At 40.3% G+C, this 14,243-nt stretch overlaps 2 protein-coding genes across 2 annotated transcripts; one reads left to right on the forward strand and one right to left on the reverse strand.

The window, feature by feature from the left end:
* The first annotated feature begins 11 nt into the window (after nucleotides 1–11).
* LOC122079511 (demethylepipodophyllotoxin synthase-like) lies at nucleotides 12–3,287 on the forward strand. The gene is made up of 2 exons (XM_042646045.1): nucleotides 12–326; nucleotides 2,640–3,287. The coding sequence occupies exons 1-2, from the start codon at nucleotides 12–14 to the stop codon at nucleotides 3,264–3,266; spliced, it is 942 nt and encodes a 313-aa protein (XP_042501979.1). The 3' UTR covers nucleotides 3,267–3,287.
* A 471-nt stretch (nucleotides 3,288–3,758) lies between these two features.
* LOC122079520 lies at nucleotides 3,759–8,222 on the reverse strand. Its single transcript, XM_042646056.1, has 4 exons — nucleotides 7,511–8,222; nucleotides 7,239–7,453; nucleotides 6,631–6,887; nucleotides 3,759–4,305 (listed from the first exon to the last, which is right to left on the reverse strand). Exons 1-4 carry the CDS (start codon nucleotides 8,220–8,222, stop codon nucleotides 3,759–3,761), a joined length of 1,731 nt encoding a protein of 576 aa, XP_042501990.1.
* Between the last annotated feature and the right edge of the window lie 6,021 nt (nucleotides 8,223–14,243).

Here is a 14,243-nt window from a genome sequence, read left to right on the forward strand (position 1 = left end):
CGGCATGCGATATGGAAGAAAAGGTTATGTTTCGGGAAGGACTTAGAGATTGTATTCATTATTTTGGTATATTTATCGTGTCAGATGCTTTTCCCTTTCTTGAGGGATGGGATGTGCAAGGATATGAGAGACATATGAAGAGGTCGGCCAAGAATCTGGACTCTATATTACAAGGATGGTTGGAGGAGCATCGGCGGGAGAGATCATCCATGAGTAGCAACAAGATGAGGGTTGAACAAGACTTCATGGATGTTATGATATCCATCTTAGAGGAGACAAAGATTTCTGATTTTGATGCCGAAACGGTCATCAAGGCTACTTGCCTAGTAAGTATTCTTTTTTTTTTTTTTTTTTCAGCTATATATTCATGAAGAGCAAAAGAATACATTTAGGATTCCTAAAAAAATGTAAAGGGGGTGGTAGGAGAGGGAAAAAATAACAAATAGGGGATCAAGAATTAAGGATCAATCAAAGGATCTTTGTTTGTTGTGTGAGGTGGTTCTCGAGATAAGGTTATGTAGTTTTTATCTCTCAAATTTTGCACATGCGAGAATCTCATGCATTAGATACAGTTTTTTTTTTTTTTTTTTTTAAATGTTAGATCTGGAACTATAGGAAGGCACGACCCAATGATGACCTTCGGCACCAACTTCAAAGATGATGATGACTTTATGCAGTGACTATTGTTTAGCCCTAATAATTCTTTCCATGAATCTAGTTCATCTCCCCATGTGGGGAGAGGATTATCCGCTCCCTTACCTATTTAGTCGACGCATGGCCACAAAACCACTGGCAACTTGCACTCCGTTTCTTTTTTGTACCTAACTTCCTCCTTCTTCTTATTATTATTATTATTATTATTATTATTATTATTATTTTATTTTTATGGGGGTAAGAGTTATTGTCATGGTGGAGTGTTAAATAGTAGTAGAAGTTAGAGATAAGTATAGAAGTGGAAGTAGTGGAGCGTAGATGGAGTGTATAGTATGAGAATATGTGAAGCAACGTTTGTAACTACTTGCTTATCCTATTTAACAGGAACTAATAGGGAATAGAAAAGGGCAATGAAAAATTATCCTAAATTATCTCTTTTGATTTTTTCTTGAGAAGATGTTAGTGTTAGGCTTCGTCCGTAAAACCAAGAAGCAGGCATCTCCAAATTACCCAAAACCCTATTTTATCTCTCCTGTTTTCTCTCAATCTCCTACTTTCTCTCCCTCTCTCTCCACCGTGTATGTATCAGTTTCTTGCTTTATTTTCTTTCGGAAAATGGGTGGGACCCCTTCTTCTTTGTTGTACAACCCAATCCTCCGCTCTCTACAAGCCCACCCCATCATAGGCAACTCACAACCCCACCCGTTGTTCCCTTGTGCTTCATTGTACAACGCCCTTGACCGCCCTCCCTACTCCAACTCCACCTCCAGCTCTGCCGTGTTCTTCCACCCTCATCCCTATTCTTACGTTGCATGCTTGTGTAAGGCCTTCGACTTTACAATTTTTCTATGTTAAGCGATTGATTTTTCATAGCGGTAGATCGCCATAGTGGTAGATCATCATAACTATAGTTGTAATTTTATCATTTGAACGTTGGCGTAGGAGAAGAGGACAGTGACTTGGGGTTGCAGGAGGTGAGGTGGAGTTGGGAGGATTTGAACAGAGGAAGAGTGGTGGGGTGGGCGGAACAGCAAGGATAGGGGAGGTTGCAGAGTGTACTGAGGCAGTGACTTGGGATGAACAGTATTAGGGCAGTGGGTTGGAGGGGATAGATTGGGGTTGCAAAGGGTGGACGGTTTGGGTTGTACACAGCCCGGATCCTCTCTTAGACCATGAGGGTGTGAGATTGTGGAAAGAGGTCATGGTCCTGCCACGTGTTGGATAAATGGGTACTGGGGTTGCTAACCATCTCCATCTGGGGAGGTGATCCGGTGAACGGATCAGGTTCACATATAAGAATATTCTCGTACACTCCTGATTCGTGGATATAGAATCTACTAAATGAAGAGAGAGAAAATTGATTCTATATCCACGAATCAGAACTGTTCTCATACTCTCGTATGTGAACCTGAACTCCTCTCGATGATCCACGCATGATCCGAGCTTTCTTTCCACCGTGGTCTACAGGTAACAACCAAGCATGTTACTGTGGGCTGAGCTACACTCGGCCAATACCCACCCAATTAATGACTAGGGCTACGATTGGACTAGGCTGGCAAATTTATGGTTTGGTGAGATTGCATCCATGGTCTATCTTGAAGTAAGAGTAAAATATAGGAAAAAAGAATCGTGTCTTACTGGAACATGAAACGTCCTGAGACAAAGTGTACAAAAAGGTCATGTTGCTCTCTATGCCCAAGGTACTGAAGATGCTGGCGTATGTCTTCTCATTGATCCTAGAATAAATTATAGAGATCTGTTCTTCAATGACCATGCACCGGGGATGGTTTTCTCAGGTGATCTTAGATCCCCATTCACATGTCAAGTCTCAATTCAAATTGAGTTTTTCAAGTGACAAAATAGAGTTTCAAAAAATTCACACTATACGATAGTGCAATGATAATACGTTTAAATTGTTATCAATTTTTACGTAATTGGCCTTCATTAAATTTCTTCTTTGCTCTAATCTAAATTTGGATTTGCAGAATTTGATTCTAGGAGGCAATGACACTACTACGGTGACTCTTGTATGGGCTGTTTCACTATTACTCAACAATCGTCACGTACTGAAAAAAGCACAAGACGAATTGGACATGCATATCGGTAAGGACAGAAATGTAAATGAATCAGATATCAATAAATTGGAATATCTCCAAGCCATTGTCAAGGAAACATTGCGGCTATACCCGGCAGCTCCATTATCTGGACCACATGAGGCCATGGAAGAGTGCACTATTGCTGGTTATCGGATTCCGATCGGCACCCGTATAGTGACAAATCTGTCGAAGATCCATCGAGACCCACGTGTATGGTCCGACCCATATGAATTTCGGCCCGAGAGATTTCTTACAAGCCACACAGGCGTAGATGTTAGGGGTCAACACTTTGGATTCATACCTTTTGGGTCTGGAAGGAGAATGTGTCCTGGGATTTCTTTTGCTACTCAAGTGGTGCCTTTGGTTCTAGCTCATTTGCTTCATGGGTTTGAGCTTGCAACCCCTTCAGATGTACCTGTGGATATGACAGAAAGCTCAGGATTAACCAACCTCAAGGCAACCCCACTTGAAGTCCTCGTCACCCCACGTCTTCCTTGCAAGCTTTATCAATCTTAAGAATCAAATCTAATGTAAGTTGGGCCGGGATTGGCTAGACTAGCTACGTTAAGATGTGGTTGGGTTTGTGAAAATGCTAAATCTACTTGCCTTGGAATTCGTTGAAGCCCTCATGTAAGTTGGCTAGTTATAGAAAATACTAGTAAAAGTTTGTGAGACAATTTGACATATAATAATTTCATATTTTAAGACAATAAATCTTGAATCAGTTATATTATTAGATTTTATATCTTTAGATATAATAATATATTTTTTAATAATGCCCTCGCCCTTTTTTTTTTTTTTTTTAATTTACCTTGTTTATATCTTGTATGTTACCTTGTATTGCATTTATATCCTATGTTTTTTTTTTCGCTAAAGATCAGGAATTTTATTGAAGAAAAAAAGGAAAAATACAGCTCAAAAAATACATCTTAAAAAAAACAATTTATAGACCCCCACCTTCGGCATGGCCATCAACAGGGGAGAATAAATTGAAAAAAGATATAGACATTAGATAAATCGAAACCTAGGTCTCGATTCTGCATCGTGGGCAATCTCCGACCGAATGTGAGGTGGGAAAGATATATTAACATCCGAATTCCTTGATTTTGCTACCGCCTTTGCAAGAAAATCTGCTATGCAATTAGCTTCCCGAAAACAGTGAGTTATCTTCCAGTTAATGGAATTCAGATAATCCTTCACAGACAACCAATCCTGCAAAACAAACCAAGGAATTGATTTGGATTGAAGTGCTACCACCATTGCTACTGAATCCATTTCAATCCAAAGGGCATCCACTTGTAATTCTTTGGCTTTAAGAATTCCTTCCATTAGAGCTGTGAACTCAGTGTAGTAATTTGTGTGGACTCCTAAGAACTTCTTAAAAGAACCCACCACCAAGCCCCTATGATTACGGAATACACCTCCTGCTCCAGAGTTTCCTGGGTTACCCAGAGAACAGCCATCCACGTTTAATTTTATCCAACTAAAATCAGGCCTACACCAAAAAACTTCTAATATCGACAAAGGCTTTCCCAGAAGAGCTGATACCCCCAACCTGTGGCAGCATGTCAAATCATTGGGACTCTTGATCACACCGACCAAGGAACCACTAGCCTCTTGCACCTCTCTTCTAATCTTCTCATAGAGAATTGGACTGATTTTTGACACCCCTTCATAACGCCTTTCTTTTTTTTCGCTAGAACATCATTATATTAAAATGGAAGAGAATGGAAAAAAAAATTACAGAGCTACATCAAACTGATAAAATAAATTGAAGCAAAAATAAAAACGGTTCCCTGACCCCCACCTTCGGCATTGCCATCAGCAGAGAAAAGAGAATCGCACTAATCAAATCTATAGTTTGGCCTGCCTTCAGCATCTCTTCTAATGAAATCCTTAATGTTGGTAGGAAAGTCGATATTTGTGGCTGATATCCCTGTCTTCGCCGCTTCTCTAGCCAGGTAGTCAGCAATTGAGTTCGCTTCTCTGAAGTTGTGAGTTATTTTCCATGTGATACTCTCTAAATATGGCTGGAGGAATAGCCATCTCTGCAAAGCAAACCATGGAATTCTCTTTTGCTGGATAGAGATTGCAACAACACTAGAATCTGTTTCTACCCACAGACATTGAATGCCTAGCTCCCTAGCACGCATCAGTCCCACCATAAGTCCTTCGATTTCAGCTTCGAAGACTCCGGAGACACCCATAAAAATTTTGTAGGAGTCAAGAACGCCTCCCCTGTGATCACGAAAAATTCCGCTTGCACCTGCACGGCCTGGGTTCCCCCCTTGAGCTTCCATCAAAATTCAATTTAATCCAATTTGCCTCGGGTTTGCACCAGAAAACCTCTAAGATTGATTTAGAGGGAGATCGCTGAATCGGAATACCAAGGTTCCTGTAGCAAATGAGATCAGACATTGTCTTAACTTCACCTTTGGTGCTTGGCTTAGCGGATTGAATATCCTCTAGAATCATCTGCTTCAGGTATCTTGCCGGTCTTTCCTTGCCATCATGCCTTCTACTATTTCTTTCTCACCAAATCTGATCAGCCACTGTTAGTAACCCCATGATCCACGCCTCTTTGCAGCAAACTGATTTATGTTTTCTTCTCCACCATGTGAGGAAATCGGCCATGGTTCCAGCTGGCTTCCATTGCACATTGAAGCATCCACAAAAAAAGAGCCATATATCTTTGGAGTAGGAGCATTGAAGGAATATATGAGTCAATGTCTCAGCCTCCATTCCACATAAGCTGCATTTAGAGACAAGGTCTATGCCCCTCTTTTGAACAGCATCATCTATAGGGAGCTTGTTGTGCACCATTCTCCAACCAAAGATAGACGCCCTGGGTTGCATCTTTTTACCCCAAATCAGAGAGAACCATGGCACTTTCGGGTTACGAATCCTAATATCTTCCTAGGCAGAATTAGAATTGAAAATCCCATCAGATGATAGACTCCACAGGCACATATCTTCACAGGGATAAGATGGAATTTTAATGGTTTGAATTTTCTCAAAAATATCATGCAGCAGAGGGGAGATAACATTTGGCAATTTCCATTTAAAATTGTCAATGAAGTCACTGACCTTTCCCTTGCAGTGAAGACTCGACAGTCCTTCCAGGCCAACTAGCTCTAGGATGGATTTGCCGCCCAACCATTTATCCGGCCAGAAATTAATGCTTTTCCCATTTCCAATCGTCCAGACTTCTTTGGTGGACATGAAGTCCCACATCTTCCTAAAGCCTGGCCAAATCGAAGAAGGCTTATAGGACTTTTTGAAAGAACCATCACCCCTCAGAAATCTCGCCCTTAAGAATTTGCATGCTAAGGAATTCTCATGCTTGACCCTCCATACCATATTACATAGCATGGCTTTGTTTATGTCTCTGAGCCTTCGCAGTCCCAACCCACCTTCATCCTTAGGCCGGCAACAAAGATCCCATCTGACTGATATTTTTTTTGCAGTATCAATCTCACCTGTCCAGATAAAATTTCTCATCCACCTCTCCATTGTAGCAATAGGGGATGAAGGCCACCAATATACAGCTGAACTATGGTTCATCATTCCCAAGATTACTGAGCGGACCAATTCCACTCATCCAGCCATGGACAAAATCTTCCCTTTCTATCCTGCTAGTCGACCTTTGACTTTATCCAGAATGGGGATTAGTGACTCCTTTTTCACCCTTCCCTTAAAGATCTCGACCCCCAAATAGCGAGTGGGGAAGTTACAAATGGAGATACCAAGCTTTTCTGCAATGGCTTGCTTTCTAGGGGCAGGAACAGATCCCAAGAAAAGCTTGCTTTTGTCTAAATTTATTTTCTGGCTGGAGAAGCTCTGGTATTTAGAGAGAAAAATATTGAGATTTTTAACATACCTGATGGAAGCATTTGAGAAGATAAAAACATAATCAGCAAAAAGAATGTGTGTAGGAATAATAGCCCCACGAGGACCCGATAGAGCTTTAATACTGTTTTTGGCTAGAAGCTCAGATAAGCCTCTACAAAGAACCTCTTCAGCAATTATAAACAGCATTGGCGAGATCGGATCTCCTTGTCTCAGACCCTTCTCCACACCAAAGTATCCAACAGGCCCACCGTTTAACAGAACTGATATTCTGGCAGAAACAAGGATCTGATGGATCCAAGAGATCCATTTTTCAGAGAATCCAAATCTCCTCAGAACATGAAAAATAAAATTCCAAGAGATGGTGCCGAACGCCTTCTGGATATCAATTTTTAATCCCATACCTCCACCTCTTGTGGATGCAAACATCATGTTTGCCAGCTCCGATGCAAGAGATATGTTGGAATGAATGATCTTCCCTTTCTGGAAGGCCCCCTGCTCCTCAGAAATAATTTTTGGAAGAACACACGATAATCGCATAGCCAGAACCTTTGATATTATTTTGCATAAAAAATTTCCCATACACAATGGCCTGAACTTGTCCAGGGATAGTGCTCCTTCAATTTTAGGAATCAAAACCAGGAAATTATTATTAATGCCGTAAGGCATGTACCCAGTTCTGGAAAACCATCTGATAGCCTTGCACACATCTGAAGATATGATGTCCCAACATGATTTATAAAAAGCTCTAGGAAATCCATCTGGACCAGGAGCACTATCTGGATCAAGATCCCACACTGCACTCTTGATCTCAGAGTCAGAGGGAATACCATCTAATCGACCTCTATCCCATTCTTCCAAAACATTTGGAATTCATTGCAATAAATCCATGTGATTGGTAAGGGGAGTACCTTTGTGAAAATGCTCATAATAACCCGCGACATATTCAGAGATCAGGGTCCCATCTACCGTCCTCAGAGATTTAATGGAATTCTTCATTCGCCGTATCTTCACTAAGATGTGAAAAAATTTTGAGCATCTATCTCCTTGATCCCTCCATCTAGAACGAGATTTTTCAGCCCATAATTTCTCATAATTTTGCAGGGCCTTCAGGTATTTGGTCTTTGCATCAGCTTCTTTGGCATAAATTGAGTCGCTTATCCCATCTCTGTCAATTACAGTCTGGATCTCCTCCATGCATTTTTTTGCCTCCATCATCTCCAAATTAAAATTTGAAAAATTTTCTTTCGCCCAGGAGCGCAGGAAGACCTTCAATCTTTTTAATTTTTGAGCCATAACCATCATTGGCGATCCAGGAATGTCGTTCTCCCAGGAGGACTGAACTGCATTTAGATAGTCCTCATGGTCTGTCCAGAACCTCTGGAATCGAAAAGGACAGTTTTTTGGTCTTTCAGAACCTTCAGACACCACCAGAATGGGAGCATGATCAGACGCCACTCTCTGCAAGACAAATTGGTGACACTCTTGAAAATAAGAAATCCAAGCCTCATTGCAAAAGCTTCGATTGAGCACTGCAGACACATGGCCCCTTCTCCTGTTATTAGTCCATGTGAATTTCCTTCCCTGCGAAGGAACTTGAATTAGAGAGCAAGTATCCACCATTGCGCCAAAATCTCCCACTGACCCTAAGTTGAAAATTCCTGGCCCCCTTTTTTCAGAGGAGAGAAGGGTGGCATTGAAGTCTCCAAAAATCATCCAAGGAGTAGTCGGCCCAGGATGGGTTGCCACCAAGTCAGTCCAAAATTCTCTTCTAGCAGCTCTTAGGCATTTGGCGTGAACTATAGATAAGATGAAAATTTCCTGGGCCCATTGCACAGAGACAGAGATTTGCTGCTCAGAAGACGATAGCACCACAGGCTTTGCTACACCTCTTCGCCAAAGCAGCCATAGATTTGAGACACTGCCTAGGCGCTCGTTATGGATGAAATCAGGGTCGAAACCCAACTTGTTGAAAAACAACGTAGGAAAGGTGTTTGAGATTTAAAATGTAACCGCAAGCGTAGGGATCAGTGTAGCTACGGGTCGAACACAGGGAGAGCAGCCACTTTATTTTTTATTTCTTTTAATAATGCGAAAGTGAACTAATTAATGATTGTGATCTAATTCTAATTACCGTCCTAAAAATAACGTCCTAACCATTCGTCATCTAAGAATTTAAAGACGCAAGCCACGCAATTAAAATTAAATAAATAAATAATTAAAAATAAACAACCCACGCAATTAAAAAAAAATAATAATAAAGGGAAAAAAATGCTGAAATAAAAATAAAGTAAAATAAAGGGAATAAAGCTAGAGAGAGACTCACAAGTAGGTTTCTCTACTTAGCTCGAGGGATGCATCATAATATGAGCTTCCCTACTTGACCAGAGAGTCACTCTTACAAGGGTTTCTCTACTTGGCTTTAGGGAAAGGGAGACAATTAANGGATAAAGCTAGAGAGAGACTCACAAGTAGGTTTCTCTACTTAGCCCGAGGGATGCATCATAATATGAGCTTCCCTACTTGACCAGAGAGTCACTCTTACAAGGGTTACTCTACTTGGCTTTAGGGAAAGGGAGACAATTAAAATAAAAGTAATAAATTGATGGTTTTATGGCTAGGAGGGGCAAAGCCAACACATACACTAGCCATGAACCTTGGGGGAAAGGGATAGCAATAATGTAATGACTGAATAAAAATCCTAAATTAAGAAAGAAATGGTAGTCAGAAGAGGGAATGAGAGGGGGGAGAGAAGACTACTGAAGGAGCCTACTTACTTGAATCAATGCTTGAACTTGAAAAAAAAATTGCTCCACGGCTCATGATCTTGTCACCTAGATCTAAGCCTAGAACTATAACTTAAAAAATTACAACTCAATTGCATAAATCATAAACATAAAAAGAACTGAATAAAAATAAAAGAGTACTTGCATTAATTGAAATAAAAAAAACTATTACAAAAGTGATTAAAGCAAAAATAGAGAAGAACTAAAACCAAAGAGAAAAGAGGAAGAGAGAGAGCAACTAAAGAAAACTAGAAGAAGAATGAATTGTGTCTCCTCCTCTTACATGAGTTGTATTTATAGGGAATGGAGAGGTAGGATAACAATTTTCTCTTTCCTAAAAGAGAGAAACCCACAATTGATTGTGAGATCTTTTGAGTCCAAAAGTGCTAAGATGGAGGAGAGAGAAGAGAGAAATAAATTTCCTATAATTTTTTTTTTGCTTATTTTCTTTCCTTTTTTTTCTCTCTCCTAGGGACGATTTTCTTCTTCTTTGTGTGATTTGGACAATCTTTGGTGATGATGTGGAGGAGAGAGAAGATTTGGACAATTTTTGGTTCTCCCCTTTTTTTCTCTTTCCTTTTTTTTTCTTCTCTTCTTGCTTCCACGATTTTGCTTTCCTTTTTTTTTTTCTTTTTCTTCTCTTCTTGCTTCCACGATTTTGCTTGCTTCTAACTTGATGTGGAAATCCCCTCCATGCCCTTAGTGCTTTAAGTGAGTGAAAAGCAGGAAATCTTCAACAAAATCTTCTAAAAAAAAACAACCATAAGATTCGAACTTGAGACCTCTTGGTGAGCAAGAGAATTTTGTACACCATAGCTCACCAACTAAGCTAGGTAGTTGTTGTTACCAAAAACAAATCTTTAATCACTTAAAGATGTGGTCCATCGATCCTTGTTGGCATTTGGAGTATTCCTTGTACCTCTGGGACAATTGCAAACGGGCTGGTTCTGCATCTCGGTTCAGTTCTGATCCATTATTCTTTTTCTGACCCGAAAAAGAATAATCATTTGTACGGGTGACCAAACGAATGTGTACTTTTAATTGAACACGTCCATCTTGCTCAGAATTTCGTCCTCTTCGCAACCATGGAAAGAAATAGGACCTCTTTACGTGTAAAATTGAAGATATAACTCCCGATAGTCCTTAAGGCCTTGAAAATATAAACCCTGCAAAAAGAGAGTAAAACCCAAGGTAGCTCCATTCTAAACATGTAAAATGCATGTTTTACTACCCTATATTTCACACATAAATGTGCTCATCATTACTATAAAACCTCTTGACTCTAAACACGATCTCTATAGTTCCAGTTTAGTATTGATCCCTTCAACTGTTTCATCTATCAGAACAATATCATCAACGAATAGCATACACCATGAGACTGGGTCTTGGATGTGCCTGGTTAGATCACCCATAATGAGTGTAAACAAATAGGGACTTAGGGCTAATCCTTGATGTAACCCAATTGAAATTGGGAATTCATTACTTTGTCCCTCTGTCGTTTTGACACTCGTCACCACTCCCTCATGCATGTCTTTAATAATATTCACATAGTTATTCATGCGACTTCTCTTTTAGAGGACATGCCAAATAATCTCTCGGTACTCCTCTTACTACTCTCAAGACTAATATTCATCTAACTTCTACTGTGTAACTCCTCTTCAAGACGTAACTCTCTATCGCCAATTAGTGGATAATCTTTTCTATTTCATAGTTACTCAACCTGATATTGCTTATGCAGTACATCTTGTCAGCTATATTATGTTTGCTCCTCGCTTGGTCCATTATGCTATAATGCTTTACATTTTGTTGTATTTTTATGTTCTACATTTTTTGTTCACTCATTTTATAGTTATGTGCCTATTCTGATGTTGATTGGATTGGAGATCCCACTGATCATCGATCCACTACTGGATACTATTTCTGCTTGGGGGGTTCCCTCATCTTTTGATGCAACAAAAAGCAAACTATTACACCTCCAATATAGAGGCATAGTATCGTGCCACTACAGATACAACCTCTGAGCTTCTTTGGTTTTGTTGGCTATTTGAAGACATGGTAGTGATATATAATGGTAATACTATTCTTTATTGTGATAATAGAATTGCTATCTAGATTGCTTACAATAATGTTATTCATAGATGCATTAAAATATATAAGCGATGATTGTCACTTTGTACGTCAACATCTTGTTTGTAACACTCTTCTCTTGTATTACTTACTTATTTTGATCAGACTACCGACATCTTTGCCAAAGCTTATCTAGTAGGATGCTTCAGTACTATTGTTGGGATCAACTTTCCCATAGACGATGTTGAGAATATATCTTTTGTATTTATACATATTACTACCATACTTGTATTATGTCCTTCCATTTTTGTATTTGTACTACACTCATACTATACATGTACAGGGCACTATGGTCTATATTACACCTCTCTTGACCTATAGGTATAGATCCTCTCTTGTATATACATAAACTGAATGTATAGAAATACATCTTACTCCATTCTCTCTCTCATGGAAAATGAAAACCTCTATACCCCTCCACTCCCCCCAATAAAAAAAAATATTATCATTTTCAGAGTCCAACTGGAAGTTTATAATTGCATCTTTGTATCTATATGAAGTTTGCTACATTCCGTGTATTTCTTATTGAGACATGTTAGAAAATAAAATATGAAGTTGTTCTGTGATACCTAAGAATACAGAAAGTACCAGACCCACCTGGGAGATCGATGAGGTGTTCCCACCAAGAGCACGGAAAGTACTCAGGGGTTTTGGGAGATCGGTGAGGGTGTGCAAACTTTAGTCCCACTTCGCTTAGAGAGAGATTACTGGGCTAGTTAATAACCTCTAGTATCCTTAACATGGCATAACGCATTTTAAAGCCTTGAGGCCCATAGGCCAAAGAAGATAATATTGTACAAGGTTAATGGGGTCAGGGCATTACGAATGGTATTAGAGCAGACCCCGATAGCGTGTGGGAAACAGCAGAGACACTATGCCGAAAGGGGGGAAGTTATGATACCCAAGAATATGACAAGTATCAGACTCGCCTAGAAGATAGGTGAGGTGTCCCCACCAAGAATATGGCAAGTACTAGGGGATTTTGGGAGATCGGTGAGGGTTTACAAATTTTAGTCCCACATCGCCTAGGGAGAGATTATTGAGCTAGTTAATAACCTTTGGTCTCCTTAACATGGCACAACGCGTTTTAAAGCCTTGAGGCCCATGAACCAAAGAGGATAATTGTGATACCCTACTTTTAAAATCGGTCTAATTACACGGTTGACCCAGTTTAACAATGCAGGACCCGAACTAGAGTGGGTTAAGGCGGGTTCCTTATGGACCATGATGGCAAGGGTGACTTTGAACACAGGTTGGCCAGACAAGTCCGAGTCAGTGCCAGAGGAGACGGGTATACCCAAGCCATGCACATACACATATCATAAGGCCATGTATGGGTAACGTTGGTATGTAGCCGTATCCTAAAGTGCATACGTATAATATACCTTGTTCCGAGAATTAGATACACGTCGAGAGTCGAATTCCATCAAAATCCCACTTGTTGGTAAATTTTCGACTCTCACGTGGGCAGTCACAGGTGGGCGCATCTGCCCACCTGAGTGACCCACCCATGTGGTTACTAGTTGTTTTAAAAAGTATAAATAGCATTATTGTATTTTTCATCATTTTCTCATTTATTACATTAAGGAGTTGGTGAGAAGAGTAAAGAGGAGAGAGAAAAGAAGGGAGAAAAGAGAACGAAGAAGAAGAAACGGGAAGGAAGAGGAAGAAGAAATGGATTTAAGCGGCGCTGAGGTTTGATCTTCCCATTCTGACATCGGAAGAGTGATCCCCAACGCGAGATCTACGATTGGAGGTGAGCAAAGGCTATGTTTCTTAAACTTTCACCAAACCCAAGCAAAACCCTTGATTTGGGTAGAGTTCCTTGAGGTCTTGTAAATCCCCCTTGAGATGATAAATCTCAGGTTTAATAGATGGTCTATGTGTTGATTTTGAAGGATTTGAAGAAGTGTTTACAAGATTGGAGAAGCATTGGTGATTTCTTGAGCTGAGAAGTGATTTTGGGGTTTTGATAGAGTTCTTGAGCAAAGAAGGTAAGATGGCTTCTCAATCCTTAAATTTAACTTACATCTAGGTTAGAATCATCTTATAAGACCTTGAATGTATGGAAAATGTGATTGGAAAAGCCCCATTTGATTCCCCAAAGTTTGGAGAAAGTTTTAGGGAAAAGGCATTTTTTTCGCCCTCTCAGGTGGGCTGAGACCGGTGGGCCGAACGTCCAGCCTGAGGGCACCCGCCTGAGAGGGCAGGCCCTTGGTCCCCACCGATGGGCCGACCCGCCCATCGGAGAAGACCGGTGGGCTGTGACAGGTGGGCTGTCCGACCTACCCGAGAGGCCCCCAACGTGATTTTTGGGTCCGAATGGATCCAAAACGGACTTGAAACCTTCTTTTATGATTCTTAACATGATTTTATCATCAAATCTTGTTAGTTTTGACCCCAAAGTGATGAAATGCTAACCCCATTCACTTATGATAGGTTCACCAAAATCTACGTTTCTCGCGCCGGATCTCACCCGTACCGGGCATGAGTCTTTGTACACGACAAGTAAGTGGGGAGATGACGTTTGACCTTATTTTGAGGCTTGTTTGGCATCATTCAATTGTATCTAGACTAGCTATGTCATAATGTAAATTTTGTGTAGCTTAGTCATCCTCATATGATTATGACATGTGTGTTGTGTTTTATTTTCTTAATGCTAAATGATTGATGTGCTTATGTGATGAATGATGGGATCACTGTGCATGATGAATTATTAGATTAGATGCCG

The sequence above is a fragment of the Macadamia integrifolia genome, chromosome 1, assembly GCF_013358625.1.
Source record: "Macadamia integrifolia cultivar HAES 741 chromosome 1, SCU_Mint_v3, whole genome shotgun sequence".
Lineage (NCBI taxonomy): Eukaryota > Viridiplantae > Streptophyta > Magnoliopsida > Proteales > Proteaceae > Macadamia > Macadamia integrifolia.